Source organism: Bos grunniens, chromosome 2, assembly GCF_055505025.1.
Source record: "Bos grunniens cultivar Pamir isolate PY7600 chromosome 2, Bosgru_T2T1.0, whole genome shotgun sequence".
NCBI lineage: Eukaryota > Metazoa > Chordata > Mammalia > Artiodactyla > Bovidae > Bos > Bos grunniens.
Window position 1 is genome coordinate 5920428 of NC_141166.1, and position 14148 is coordinate 5934575.

Sequence of the window (14148 nt, forward strand, 5' to 3'; positions counted from 1 at the left end):
GGGCGGGGGCCCCGCGGTCCAGACGATAGTCCCTGTTCCCGCCCGCCCCCGCCAGGGAAGACGGGGCAACTTCTGGGGCAAGTGGGATCGACGCGGACGCGGAGCCCACGCCTTAGGCCCGCGTCTGCAGGGGCGGGGAGCGAGGAGAAGGCGCCCCGGGTTTAGCGGGGTGAAGAAGCCGTGCCCGCGCGCGCATCCTCCGCCCCCAGGCGCCTGGCCTGAGTCCTGCCCGCGGCCGTGCACTGGTCCCCGCATCCTCTAGCCGGCAACCCGCCCCCCGCCCCGCGCCCCGCGCCCCGCCAGCCTCCCTGGCCCCGGCAACTTGCTTCCCACTCTCAACCTCACCGGGAAACGGGGGGATGGCGACCCTCAGGGCATGCTCTAAAGGAGAAATAGACGGAAAGCAGCAGGAGACAGGTGGCCTCAGGGCTGGAGTGCAAACCCGGGCAGGAAGGGGCCCCCGAGATGACCTCAACCTGACCCTCGGGGCGCAGAGAGGGGAAGAGACGGGCCCAAGGTCACAAGCACCGGAGCAGCAGCAGCAGCAACGCCGAGGACACCTGAGCAGCGCCGGGGCCCACAACGCGCTGGACTCGCTCCCAAGGGACAGCCCTTCTAGGCCGACTGAGGACTCGGGCCCTGTGTCTACAGGCTGGAGCCGTGGGGGGACCATGGGTTGGGGCGTGCTTGGCAGGCCCGGGTCACCCAGAACGTTAACTTCAGAGGGGGTCGTTGAGACCTCTGGACCTCACATGCTGCTCTAGTAAGTGGAGAAACCTAGGTTGCCGAAGGGGTAGAAACAAACCTCCAAGGCCTCTGCCCTCCCAAGATCAGCGGGTGCGCGAGGCCCATCTCACAGAGAAGATTTAGGGAGGATTCAAGTCTTGCATTCATTTTGTTGTTGTTGTTAACATTTTTATTTATTTTTGGCTCTGCTGGGTCCTGCTGCCCTGGCTTCTCTCTAGTTGCGGTGCGCGGGCTTCTCTTGTGGAAACAGGCTCTGGGGCGGTGGGCTTCAGGAGCTGCGTGGCTGGCTCCCAGGCTGTGGAGCACAGGCTCAGTTGCTGGAGCACAGGGGCTTAGCTGCTCTGAGACATGTGGGATCTTCCCGGGTCAAGGATGGAACCCGTGTCTCCTGGATTGGCAGATGGATTCCGTACCACTGAACCCTAAGGGAAGCCTCTGGGTCTTGTATTCACTTACTCAATGTATTTATTGAGCACCTGCTGTGTGCTTAACAAATGACTTCCACCTCCATATTCCCAGCTATGGGGATTCATTAAAGACAAGACACAGGGCCTTCAGCCACGCTTACATCCGCTGCTGGACCATCTGAGATGTGCAGGCCTGTGCTGAGGACCAACTGTGCTGGGACCCGTCTCCCCACCAAGACTCCCACCTCAGCCAAGAGAGATCAGAATGAAGGGGGAACTACAGGCCATGCCTCACCCTCATCCCCACCTCCCTGCCCCCCCAGAAAACTGAAAAGGCAGAGGGGAAGTAGGGATAGGGTCCATGTTCTTTCCAGTCCTTTGGGGCCTCATCCGCAGGCTCACCCCAGCCATGGGTGGGAAAGAGTTCCCAGATCAGGATGCCTTGAACTTCTAAGAGCACAGGCGAGGCCTGATCCAGATTCACTGGGTCTGCATTTTTAATAAAGCGTCGCAGCACTGCTGGTGCTCCAGGGCCACAGACGTTTTCTTTTTTTCAGTATTTAGTTTGGGCTGTGCTGGGTCTTGGTCGCTGCGCGTGGGCTTCTCATTGTGGTGGCTTCTCTAGATGGGGAGCGGGGGCTCTAGCACACGTGGACTCCGTAGCTGTGGTACCAGATTTAGTTGCCCTGTGGCCTGAGGGGTCTTCCTGGACCAGGGATCCAACCTGCGCCACCTGCACCAGCAGGCGGATTCCTAACTACCGGACCACCAGGGAGGTCCCCAGAGACGTCATTTTTGAATAGTGCTGGCAGAAGGCTGTGGGGGAAGGAAGAGAACTGCAGGGGCTCTGAGAGCAGCGCCTCCCCACTCTGTGCCCACCCCAACCCCTGGGGGGCATCTGACTTCCTGTCGAAGCTGCAGGCCTGAGCCTGGATCCTTCTCAGGATGCTCCAGGGCTTTATAGTTTGGTTCAAAGCTCTAATAAGGGGGAAGGAGTCAAATGAGACTGGTCTAGGCACTTCTGGGGATAGTGCAGGAGGGATTCTGTAGTGCAGCAATTGCCTCAGATGGGCGTGTTGGACACTGGTCCTGGGAGATGCTGGGTGAAATCAAACTGAGTCATATTTGGGAAATGATGGTTGAGAGCCTAAAGGCCTTCCCGGGCAGCACGCACTGGGCTGACCTGCCTAGAGCAAAGCCGGGCTTCTCGGGGAGGGCACACAGCCTCCAGGCTTCTCCGAAGCAGCACACCTCTTCCCGTCCTCTTTTTTTGTACATGGTGCTGGAATTGCACCCTTGAATTCCATTCCCATCAAGATTCTGGTGCCTGTTCACTTCTCCAGCTGCTCTCCAAAAGAGCCCTCTTCCCCTCGTGCGGTGAGACACAGACCACGGGCTCCCAGCTGGAAAGGGCTGCTGAGGGAACTGCTTCAGACCAGGCTCCAGGATGGAGCCACAGTGCCTCGTGTGAGCTGCAGCCAGGGGCCCCACGGAAGGACAGGAGGTGTGGAAACAAACTGAGTGAGGAGCCGCAGCTGTGATCTGGACCAGCAAACTCCAAGCTCTCCAAGGGCCCGTGGTCCCATGGTTCCCGAGGGATTGAACAGTACCCAACCCTGGCTGAGTAGCTCCTAAAACGAAGGCACTTTTGTGCCAGGCCTCCCTTTCTTCTTTATAACCAAGGAGCTCTTCAATTACAGCACTTTCCTCTTTACAGAAAAACCTCAGTGCAAGAGGCCTGTAATCTCTCCTGTGTCCTGGGGGCCGTGTGCAGAGACTGTTGGGGGCCCTGGGGAGCAGGCAGCAGGCACGTGCGGTAGGGGGCTGGGCACGGAGCCTGGGTACTGAAGACTGGATGAAGGCCCCAGAGCTCTGCTTTCTCTGCCCTATTTCAATCCAAACCACTCAAGACTGACCACTCACGCATGGCTGCCTCTGGGCACAAGCCTTCTCTTTTCCAAACACTTAATACACTGCGACCCAGCCACCAAGCCTGCCCTCCCTCCCAACTGCTGAAAAATGAGAGCTGGCTTCAAGAAAAAACAATCTGATGTCTAAGAAGGCTGGAGAGTGAAAATGTGGGTTGGTACGACAGTATACTTGGAATAATGCACAAGGGAGTCAAAAAAGGGAATGAAAACAACTGTCCTCTCTGCCCCCCGCCCCTCTCTGGCCAGACCAGAAAGAGGAGGACGGGGACAGAGGGAGAAAATTCGAGGGTTGGCTCCCTGAAGTGTGCTGTCCCAAGAGCAGCAAGTCAGGTTGAGGAGGGGCTGGTGAAGAGGATGGGCTGCAGGGGTGGCTGGAACAAAGTCCTGCTCCAGTGAGAGCAAGACCGGATGAGGGCTGGGAGTCAGCTCCAGGGCACGTCAGTCAAGGAATGTTCTGAGGCCTGTGTTTCTTGGGGGGCTGCCCTGCTAATGCCGGACGCACGGCAGAAAGGACGCCACCCGGGAGGATCCACTCTTGGATGACAATCGTGATCACAGTTAGGAAGTCCTCATTGTGAGGACAAAAGAGTCAAGCCTAAACATGGGGACGGCACTGGCCACATCCAAGTAATGGAAAGCGCCCCACCAGGGACCCTGCTGCGGCTGGACAAGAGCTTCCCGGGGGTCCGTTCTTCCTTGCTGGGAACCTATGTGCCACGCTGTAGGGTACAGGATGAGGAAAATGACTGGACCCCTGCCCTCGGGGAGCTAGAACAGTCCGGCGATAACTAGGTTGATCCATTTCCTGGGATTTGGTTTTAGGTGCAGACACAGGATCCAGCAGAGCCCGAACTCTGGCTCCCAGTTAAGACAAAAATAAATAACTCACTCTAGTGCTACACAGTCTAGCACGGCTTGAAGCCTCCTTCACCCAGAGCCAGTGCATGCTACAGATGGGAGATGCAGCAAAAACTCCAAACATAAAGCAAAGAATGACACACAAAAGACAAGTACCTTAGAGGTGGTCCACGGGGGCAACTGCTCAAACACACTCCCAGGACTGGGAGGCAGTGGGTGGGGCTGCCGGGGGAGGTGAAGAGGCGAGGCCCCACTATCTCCACTATTTCTACACCCGGCCTCCTTTTACAGCCAACACTGAGGCACGAAAGGGAACGTACTTATCCAGGATCATAAGAAGGGCCGGTAGCAGTCCACTGTTCCCGGGTTACAAACAAATACGCCAGAGAGTGGGGGAAGGGGAGGCCAAGATCCAAGCCTGCAGAAGCCTGTGTGCCAGCCGGCAGCGTTTCAGCCCAGGCGGCCGCGGCCCAGGCCTTCTGGCTTCCTCGGGTGTGTCCCCCCACTTCCTGTGGCCCAGGGCCTGCCTCGCCTGGCAGCGCTAATGCCGATCTGGAAATCAAACTGCCGTTCCAGCTGCTGTTACGAGGCCGGGTCCCTCCCTGACCAAGAGCACTCTCATGTCAAAGGCCCTGGCCTGTGCAATCTCAGCCAAATCCTTGAAAGCAGGTTTTTTTAAATTTTCTTAAAGCATGTGAGGGGAGAACAGATGATGCCCTCTATTTGAGATCAATACAGTAATTATGTTGGACGAGCTCTCAGAACTAACTTCAGGGGAACTGAGACAGCTTCCGGGGATGGCAAGGCGTGAAAACGCAGCGCGAGAAGAGCCACCGCGTTTCTGGTGCCTGTGGATGGAGCCCATCTGGTAGCAGGCTCCACTTCTTCAGGGAATGTGGTCTTACCTCTGCTGGGGTTGGGGTGGGAAGGCAGGGAACACAGCCGTGGCTTAGTCCAGTAATGAGCTGGTGCAGCTCTCAATGCTGGAGGCAGAACAGTGTCCCCTAGAAAAGGCCAGACAACTCCTGGCAAGTTACAAAGGTGACTTGATTCACAAGATCAATTCTACAACCTCTTCCCAAACTCTAACGAGCCTCAGAAAAAAATACTTAACTCTTACCATATGAACAAATGTCACCAACTTGTCTGAAACATATGCATTTTTTAAGAGTGCTGAATGTAATATGGTAAGCAAGTAAAACTGCAATCATTTGATAAAACAGGTCCTGGGGCTTATCTGTTGGGAAAGTCCCTCCGGAAGCACAAGAAATACCTGTTCCCTGGACTCTACTCTCCACAAGTATTATTCCAGAAGTCTCAAGAGATTAAACAAAGAATGAAAAACATGATTCTCAGGTCAGAAAGGGGCCTGAAGCACTGGCCACAGCCTTCTGCTCTGCTTCGCGCCTGCACAGCTCTGCCTCCGAGGCTCATGGCACCTGTTACTGATGTTCTTGGCAATGACAATCAAGACACCGGAAGCTGCTGCTCTGGGGCAGAACCTGCCTATCACAAAGGCATAAATCGTCAACACTCATTCTAAACGTGTTTTGAATTCCTTTCAACGTGACTCTGCAAATAAACAGAGTCAAGGTGCCTTACTGTTTGTCCATTAGCTTCGTTTTCCTTATGGGCCAAGAAGAAATATTTATGTTAACAGAGTGACCAGACACACCTGTCCAGCCATTATTTAAATTCCAACAGCTTCCAGCGTAAGCAATGTCCTCAAGTTCTCCGGCAGCTCGACTCTGTGATTAACAAGACCTCTTTCTGAAGAGGTTGCAGAAGGTTCCATAGCATTTCCTCACAAAGGCTAAAGTCAACTTATAAGAATGATACAAAGTAATTTTTCCAACAAAAATGTATTATTGTGTGGTTCTCAGTGTGGAAGGGTAAACAAGGCAGCAAATACTGCTCTAAGAGATAACGTGGAAAGGACGACAAGCAAAGCCAAGTTAACTTTCTTAATTATGAGGTAAATGCTGAGATTATCTGCTGCACGGTGACCCAAATTCTCACACGTGCCCTTCCAATGCTCGCCTACACATGCAGGTGCCATCTGAACAGCTAGCAGACTCCAAGGCCCAATTAGCTCAAAAGCTAGACTTGGAAAAAACCCACGAATGTTTGGGATGGAGGAGTTTTGTCTCCCTACTAGGTTCTTTGGCCCTCAGGACTCGACATGAAGCTGTTGCTCCATGAAATGCCAAAGTGTTACCTGTTTACAAAGGTCTGTGACTTGTATTTTAATGAATAAAGGACTCATGTTAATAATCAAATCCCCAGCCAAAATTGATATCTATACATTGCCTGGGTTTTGAGGGTGGCGAACTGCCAGCCTTCACAATCAGAAACAGTTGGTGCCAAAACCCTGCCCCTGGGGTTACTGTGGGGTGGCACACTTGCCATTGGCAAAGGGGTGAAAATCTTAAAATGAAAACGCTGGCTGTTCTCGAGACTGAACTCTGGTCACAGTCCCCTGTAACACTAAATAAGCGGAACATTCAAATGCCGGAGAGAAAGGATGTGACACTCCTTCGTGATTCTGAAACAGGAAAGGCAGGCTCCAATGCTTATTTCACCTCAGCAGTTTGTTTAGAGACATAAATCACCTCTTGGGTATTTCAAATGGGTTATTAAATCCTAGCATTCACTTCAAATATTAACCAGGGCCTGGTCAACAAGCCCATGACTACACAGACCAGCCAACCGGACAGTTAGGGGATTAACAGAATCCGAGGAATTCCCTGGTGGCCCACTCTCACTGCCGTGGGCCTGGAATTCAATCTCTGGTCTGAGAACTAAGGTCTCAGAAGCTTTGCAGCAAGTTCCCTCACCCCCCAAAAAAGGAATTAAAAATGGAATAATAAACTGGCTCTGGATTCTGACGTCATAGAAACAAAGGGACGTTCACTTATTTTTAACTGGGCAGAAAGGTTAACTGTAATTCTAACCAATAAAGTTCATTAATACACTGAACTAATACACAGATACTTATTCCCCCTAGGAATGAAGACATCCAAATGGTGACCTACATTCCAGGTAGGTCACAACTTTGTACCAGAATGGCATGCGGCACCCATTAGATTGGGATTGAGGAATGGAAAGAAACATAACGGGGGTAGGGGTGGCAGTGACTTCAAGCTTCATTTTACCTTTCACAGAAGACTCTTATACTTAAAATAATAATAAAAGACAGAAACGAACACATGCATGACGCCTGATGGAAAGTCTCTGCACCTTACAGGGCTCATCAGCCAAGAAACAACTGATCTATCAGTTCAGACAAGGCAAGAATGGATTTTAGGTTCCACGCTGTACCTGTTTTCCCTGTACGAAATGGTGAGGTGGTGATGCGGGCCACAAATACATGTACACAATGCTGCGTAACTCTGGGGACCGGGGCTGGGAGAGGGAGTCCAGTCCAAGGCTTCTCAGCAGGGCTGGCCTGTGCATGCTCTGGGGCCTAAGCATTTCTAATAAAGCCTCACAGCGCTGCTGGTCCTACGGGGCCACAGACATCACTCTGAGCTGGGTGTAGAACATGGTTGGGTCGTGGGGGCCCACCCCACTCCCACCCATTCTGCAAAGTTAACAAAGGAGCCAGTACTGGCTTATCAGCCTGAAAGACTTATCACAGGGTGTTATTTTGTACCAATGCACGAGGGAAAAAGACTCAAGCAACACACTTAAACTGCGATTAACAGCAAACTGGGAAAGGGTATCAGATTTCCGGGGACTGCTGACATGTTTATGTCAATCCTCAGAAAGAACCTTCTCTGGCCAAACAGCTTCTTAGTAGGCAGAAGGAAGCAGCTGCCTCAAGCACTGAGTGAACCACACACAGGTCTTTACCCTGGGGAGGGAGCGGTGCTTGGCGTGTTATTTTATGTTCAGCTTCATGGGGTGGGGGTGGGGGTGGAGTGGGGGAAATCGAAACATCAGGAGAGTAGTTCATGATCTAAACCAGGAGTCCTTCTTTTCCCTGCGTCCACCTCAGGGTGGGACCCACAGATTCCGAGGATGGATGGCTTCTGAGGGTCCCGTGTGCCGTGCACGCTCTCACACAGACTCGTCAAAACACGCCCTGCCTCCTCAGGGGCCCAGACCAAAGACACTGCAAACACAGGGGAGAACACAGGCAGGGAGCTGTGATTTTACCAAACAGCCACAATTACTCTGATAAAAAGAGCTGTTCCAATGGGATGCTGCCAAGGTTACTGGTTCTCAAACTGAAACCTGCCTCCCCCATCCAGGATTTCAGCTTAAATTTTCAGAAAAGGGAGGGGTTAAAAAAAAAAAAAAAGCCTAGCAAACCCCAGGCTAAATAAAGTGTTAGCAAGGGAGATGTCTGAGTCAGCATCTCAGCCCAAAACTCTAGAGTGCGTACATACTCAGAGAAAACAAACAAGCTCCGGTCTTCACTTCCATTTGGAAATTGTAGGTTTTCTCAGGAATGCGGTTTTGCCTCTATGTTGCTAATCAACAATAATCCTGAATTGGCTAACAGGGCACACTCCATCCACACATTTTTTATTTGTTAAATAATGTGATGTAGAAGATCTTTTCTGGGCATTTCAGAAGAATGCTTTGAAAAAGAGAGGAAGTGAGGGAATTCCCTGGCTGTCCAGTAGCTAAGACTCCATGCTTCCAATGCAGAGGGCGAGGTGGATTCCATCCTTGGTCAGGGGATAAAGATCCCACATGCTGGGCAACATGGCAAAGGAGAGGAGATGGGAGTGAGACCAACAGATGGGATCTGGAGGCTGGGAAGATGAAACGCTATATATAAAAATCTATTATCATCCAAATGGACTTCAGGCCATTTTACTCTTCTGATAAGGTGGTCAGATTTCTCCAGAAGGCAAGGTGTTATTTGATTTCCCACTTCTGAATAATGCGCTTTCTTCATAGCTCAGTTGGTAAAGAATCCGCCTGCAATGCACCCCAGTTCGACTCCTGGGTCGGGAAGATCCCCTGGAGAAGAGAGACGCTACCCACTCCAGTGTTCTTGGGTTTCCCTGGTGGCTGAGATGATAAAGAATCCACCTGCAATGCAGGAGACCTGGGTTCGATCTTCCCTGGGTTGAGAAGATCCCCTGGAGAAGGGAGAGGCTACCCACTCCAGTATACTGGCCTGGAGAATTCCACGGACTGTTTAGTCAATGGGGTTGCAGAGTTGGACACAACTGAGTGACTTTCTCTTTCCTCTGAATAACAGCAGCACTGGAGGATGCTATCTTGAGCAATACATTTGCCACCCCTTCTGCAACGCATGAAAGTGAACAGCCTTGGGAGACAAAAATGACACACAAGCCCCTGGCTCATTGCAGGGGACACACAGGCGCCCCCTCCTCTTCCCAACACTGAGCGAGACCGACCACAGGCAGTGTGTGAGGGGGGCGTCCTGGGGCCGACAAAGGAGTCTGATCTGAAGATACTTTCCCACAATTACAGCAAGTTCTTCACTTTCATGCTTTATTGAAAGTAAAATATGAATCAAAGACAGGTACTGGTAAGCAGGTTATGTCTCTAAAGAATCACTTTTAGTTCAGAGCAGAATGTTGTCCCATCTACTGTGATACAAATTCTTCATGGACCAATGCATCTGGTATGAAACTCGAGCAAGGAAATAGAATGGAACTTTATTCCCTCCCGTGACTATAAATCTCATATGTAAACATGATTTACTGATACTGCTACTAAACTGGTTCAGTCTTTTACTTGCCCATTCCCTCCCACCACCCCCCTTAAATATAAAATTTGAAACATTTCCTTCAAGTCTGATGGCCTTCAGTGCAATCTGCTTTATTTGACATAAGGCATTTTGGGACAGTCACTTTTTTGAATGGTTTTCTGCCTTTTGGAAGAGTCATGTAATGGTTTAATTCTTAAATCCACCTTTTCTTTAATGCCCTAACATGTCAAACTCCTCTTCCCTTCGGGTCATTTCTGAGCAGTCAGCAAGTGTTCAAAAAGACTAATGTCCAAGTAGACCAGTACCTGGGGAAAGAAACACACGTGGAGGCACAGTTGTAAACTGCACGGTTAAGGGTTCATGTATCCCATCTGCGTCACCAACAGGGAATATGCAACTTAATGAGCAAGCACCAACGCCCTTTGACATTAAAAATAAGAAAATACATCAGCCGTCTCCAGGCTTTCAGCTAAAGCACATTTCTGTTGAAAGCCATGCGGCTCGTATGCATTATCTTCACACAAGGTAATCAAATTTTATTGAAGCTTTCATTTGATGGCCGTTTTTCATTAAAAAAAAAAAAAAGTTCTGCTTTGTTTGTTTTGTTTTAATCACTTTGGGAGTTTCTTTGTAGTGGGAATATGTACACAAAAAGCTGCGCTGAGAGGGAGGCTTTATTGAGGCCAGTAGCTTGGCTCACTTGTTCACAAGGAACCCCTGGTATTTGATTCAAACTCATTCTTTGGCAAAAATCACAACCTGTCACGGACCTCTGGACTAGGCCACAAAGAATCAAAATGGCAACAGTTAAATCTGTGAAAGTCAAAGGTCTGAATTCAACTGTGTGCAGAACCCCAGTGGCCAGGATGCAGGAGAAGGCATCGCCGTTAATCCGAGAGATGCCTTAATCCTACATAGAGAAATGAAACCTTTTCACTGAACCTAATGTAGTTCAGCAGATTCTTCTCGAATTCTCATCAGTTACAAACTGTTTTGCTCTAAGATGGGACGGATAAGAGGAACTGGAAAAAGGTCAAATATAAAAATGAAAATGCCACCAGCTAAGTGCCCGACTTCCCCCCAAAACGAGACAGAAAAGCACAGCGGACATCTGGTAGTGGACATGCCTGACACACAGGCCCTATCTGAGGCTTGAGTGCTGATACAGATAATGAAGAAGCTTGAATACAAAATGCATTTAACTAAAATTAATTTCAGTCATGAGACTCAGATTGAATTAAATTTTAAAATCAAATTATAGGCTTCACATTAATAGAAAATTACAGTATGACTGTGACACTCATGAACAAAACATGACAAATGTAACTTACCTTTAAACCCTTCTTCTGGCATACACACTGGAAGGAAAAAAAATAAGAATTCCAAATTGAAAAGACTGTTGCTACAGACAGCAATAAGTTCACTTCAATGCCTAAGGATGAAAAGTTTAAAATAGCTTTTAATAACCTTACTCACCTATAAAGGTTACCTTTGAAGTTACAGATAATATCAAACGGCAATCTTTGTTTTCATTTTTATCAAAGCAATACATATGCATCATTGAAATAGACAAATACTGCAAAAACAAGGGTTGTGACTGGAGCCACCATTCTGCACGACTGGGGAGGGGTGGGGGGCCCTGCTGGAGAAATCCGTGGGGCCCCGCCTCCTGTCCCCCTCCTCCTGTGCCCACACTCTACAGGGAACAGCTTTTGGCCCTTGCGGCCACGTCTTCTGGTGTTTAACCTCTGCATTTCTAGATGTTGCTAATTCACAATTTTTGGTAATACCTAATAGTTTCCTCAAAGAAACAACCACCTCTAACATAACACATGGCCCCTAACCATCCTCCTGACACACGGATATTTTTTGTCGTTAAGCCAATCTCCAGTGCTTACACTATCTTTTTACTCCTTAACAGTGTCCACGGTTGAACCCTCTGGGGTACCCTGGTGATCGTTCTTGTCTGGTATGACTCTGTCTCTCTGGGGTTGGTAACTGCATTATTTATGTGCTTCATTTTCTCTGTACCATCTCTGATTCAAGGGTAAGCTCCTCAGGACAGTCATCTGTCACTTCCACTCTTCCCAGGGAGCGTGCTCCAATCTGGAGCGGGCGTGCTCAACACCTGCTGCAGTGCCTCGTGCTGGAAGCTCGGGAACTGCCCCCGAACTGTCTTCTAGGGCATCTACTCCTGCGCTGGATCCCTGTTTTCAGGTTCCACTGTTGACATCTTTCTTCTTACTCTTGTTTAACAGAGTACACCCTCCCAGAGTAAACGGTAGGTGAGAAAGAAATTTTCTGAGGCCTTATATTCACAGAGTCACCAAACGCGTGTAACAGAATAGTCTAGTCAAGAACTCTAGCCTGAAGCTCACACTTCCTCACTCTCTTGTGGGTACGAGCCCACTGGTTTGTCCTTGACTCTTCATCTCAGGAGTAAGACTGGTTTTCCCTTCCAGACCTCTAGGTGTGTTTAGGATCTTAATCTCTAGATTTGCACTTAACTGTACCCAGGCCTTGGCGCACCCATTTTTATTTTCATGAATTGTCTTCTGTTCTCTGAACGTTGCTTACATACAGACTATTTGCTCTTTCTCTGGTATTGTTCAGCTACTTTTAAAGCTTTCTTGTGCTTCCCGCATCATCGACTTCCTGTCCACCTGCTGACTGATGTCTTTTGGTCCCATGCTGCCCTCTGCCTCACTGTCCGGAGTTCTCTGGCTGTCCACTCCCCTCTACAGAAGCGTGAGGGACTAAAAAGATGGTTGAAAACTGTCTGGTTTGGCTTCACCCAAAGGTAGCTGGGAGATGAACTACTTTTAAAAAAATATCTGTAGGCTCTTTCCTTGAATTTCTCTGCTTTCCCTAGAAGAGAATCTCTTCCCTCCACTGTGGGAGGTAAGAGATGGGCTGCCAGTGTTTGAACAAAGGGCTGGTCTCCCTATTTGGTAGGTAACACGTCTCTCACCTTTCTAGTTTAATTTCTTCGAAGAAACTCTACAGGTCAAGAAGAGGCACTGAATGGATGTAAAGGGAAGGGCTGTGAGGACGTGTGCGGTGGTGAGTCGAATAACCTGCCTTTAAGTTGCGACCTCACTCCTTATGTTCAGAGGCACCTGGGGCATCTGATTCCTGTATACCTGCCGGAGGCTCTGCAACCTGAATTAGCGCTGCTTTTTGCTAAGCTCGTCTATCCGCAGGCTTCCATCTGTTTCAGTTTCCTACAGTAAACTAAATACTACACTTTCCTCCATTTTCTCAATTTTCATAGATATCATTCTTTAAAAAGAGCAATAACGGTAAGATTCTACCTTAGCATGTAGAAGCTTTATTCAAGCTTAAAAGTAGAAACACTGTAGACTGAAGATTCAATAACTACAACCCCACCATCGTTGAACAAGGTCCTCAACAATCCCCCAAACAAACTGGTCTTTTACCTTGCATGACATCGTCCATTGCAGCATAATCTGCAATTGGTTCATCAGCCTAGAAAACAAATGAAGACAATTCACAACCGCACGGGAATGGAAGCCGGGACGAGGAGCGCGCCCCACCTCCTAACACAAAAGGCTGGCACGGAGTTGACCAGCATGTCGCTCCGACACAAACTCTGTCCAGTGGAAAGCAGCGTTCAAGCCAGAGCTGGCGACGTCCAGGACGAACAAACGGCACCGTGAGGCGGGTCAGGACCCGTCATCCGTAGTGCACACTGCACCTGGATGTGGCCCCGCTTCCCTGCGCCTCAGACACTTTTTAGATGCAGCAAGGTCAGATACCCTCGCTTAATGGGTGTGATTTCAGGTGCCAGTGATGACAGCATGAGTTGGGAGAAGTAAAATCAGGATGGTCCTCGAAAACTGCCCATTAGGTTAAAAACACATTTTCATCTTTCCCCATCATCAAGAACGAAATACCCATGTCCTTTTAAAGGCAGGAAGCGAGTGCTGAGTCTGAACTTGTGGCAGGATTAGCTGCAAGGGCAAAGAGGGCAACGACCAGTACAGACCCCAGTTGCCCACCTGAAGTCAAGCCCATCAGTGACACGGGCTGCTTCTAGGATTTTAGACCAGGCTCTTCTGATTCAGCTAACCAAGCAGGTTTTCAGAGTTAATTCCACAGAACCTAGAGTTCCAAGAAAACCAAGCAGAGGGAGGGGGCGGGGAGCAGGATGAGGGGCGTGTGTGTGCATGTGAAAGGCCAGATATGGACCCACATCACCACTTCCAGGGCCCAACTTTATCTGTCCAGAATTGAGGCTCTGCCTATGAACAACACGCTCCCCAGTTCAGAAACCTACAGAACATTCTAACACATCATGCAGGCGGCATGCTTCTAGCCACCCAGAAACAAGAGGCAGAGGAAAGTGACAAAATCAGGCCCTGCCTGGGGGACAGCAGGACTGGGCCAACCAGGCTGGCTCAACGCATCTTCATCCGTGACAGCCTCAGAAGCCCCGGCTTTCTAAAACACACCTACCTCTTTTAAACCTTTTCTCCCCAAGGTC

At 49.7% G+C, this 14148-nt stretch overlaps 1 protein-coding gene across 10 annotated transcripts in view; it reads right to left on the bottom strand.

Annotated features, from left to right (window-relative positions):
• Positions 1-9404: 9404 nt before the first annotated feature.
• Positions 9405-14148, bottom strand: part of USP48 (ubiquitin specific peptidase 48) — a 72852-nt gene continuing 68108 nt past the window's right edge. For 9 of the 10 annotated variants that reach the window (XM_086327248.1, XM_086327218.1, XM_086327238.1 and 6 more), the window contains 3 exons: positions 13082-13130; positions 10973-10999; positions 9405-9946 (listed from right to left, as the gene is read on the bottom strand). In XM_086327248.1, coding sequence (XP_086183374.1) covers positions 9924-9946; positions 10973-10999; positions 13082-13130 — 99 coding nt within the window. In that variant the 3' untranslated portion in view covers positions 9405-9923. The remainder of the gene's footprint in view (positions 9947-10972; positions 11000-13081; positions 13131-14148) is intronic. The other variant, XR_015137068.1, reaches the window with a different exon arrangement.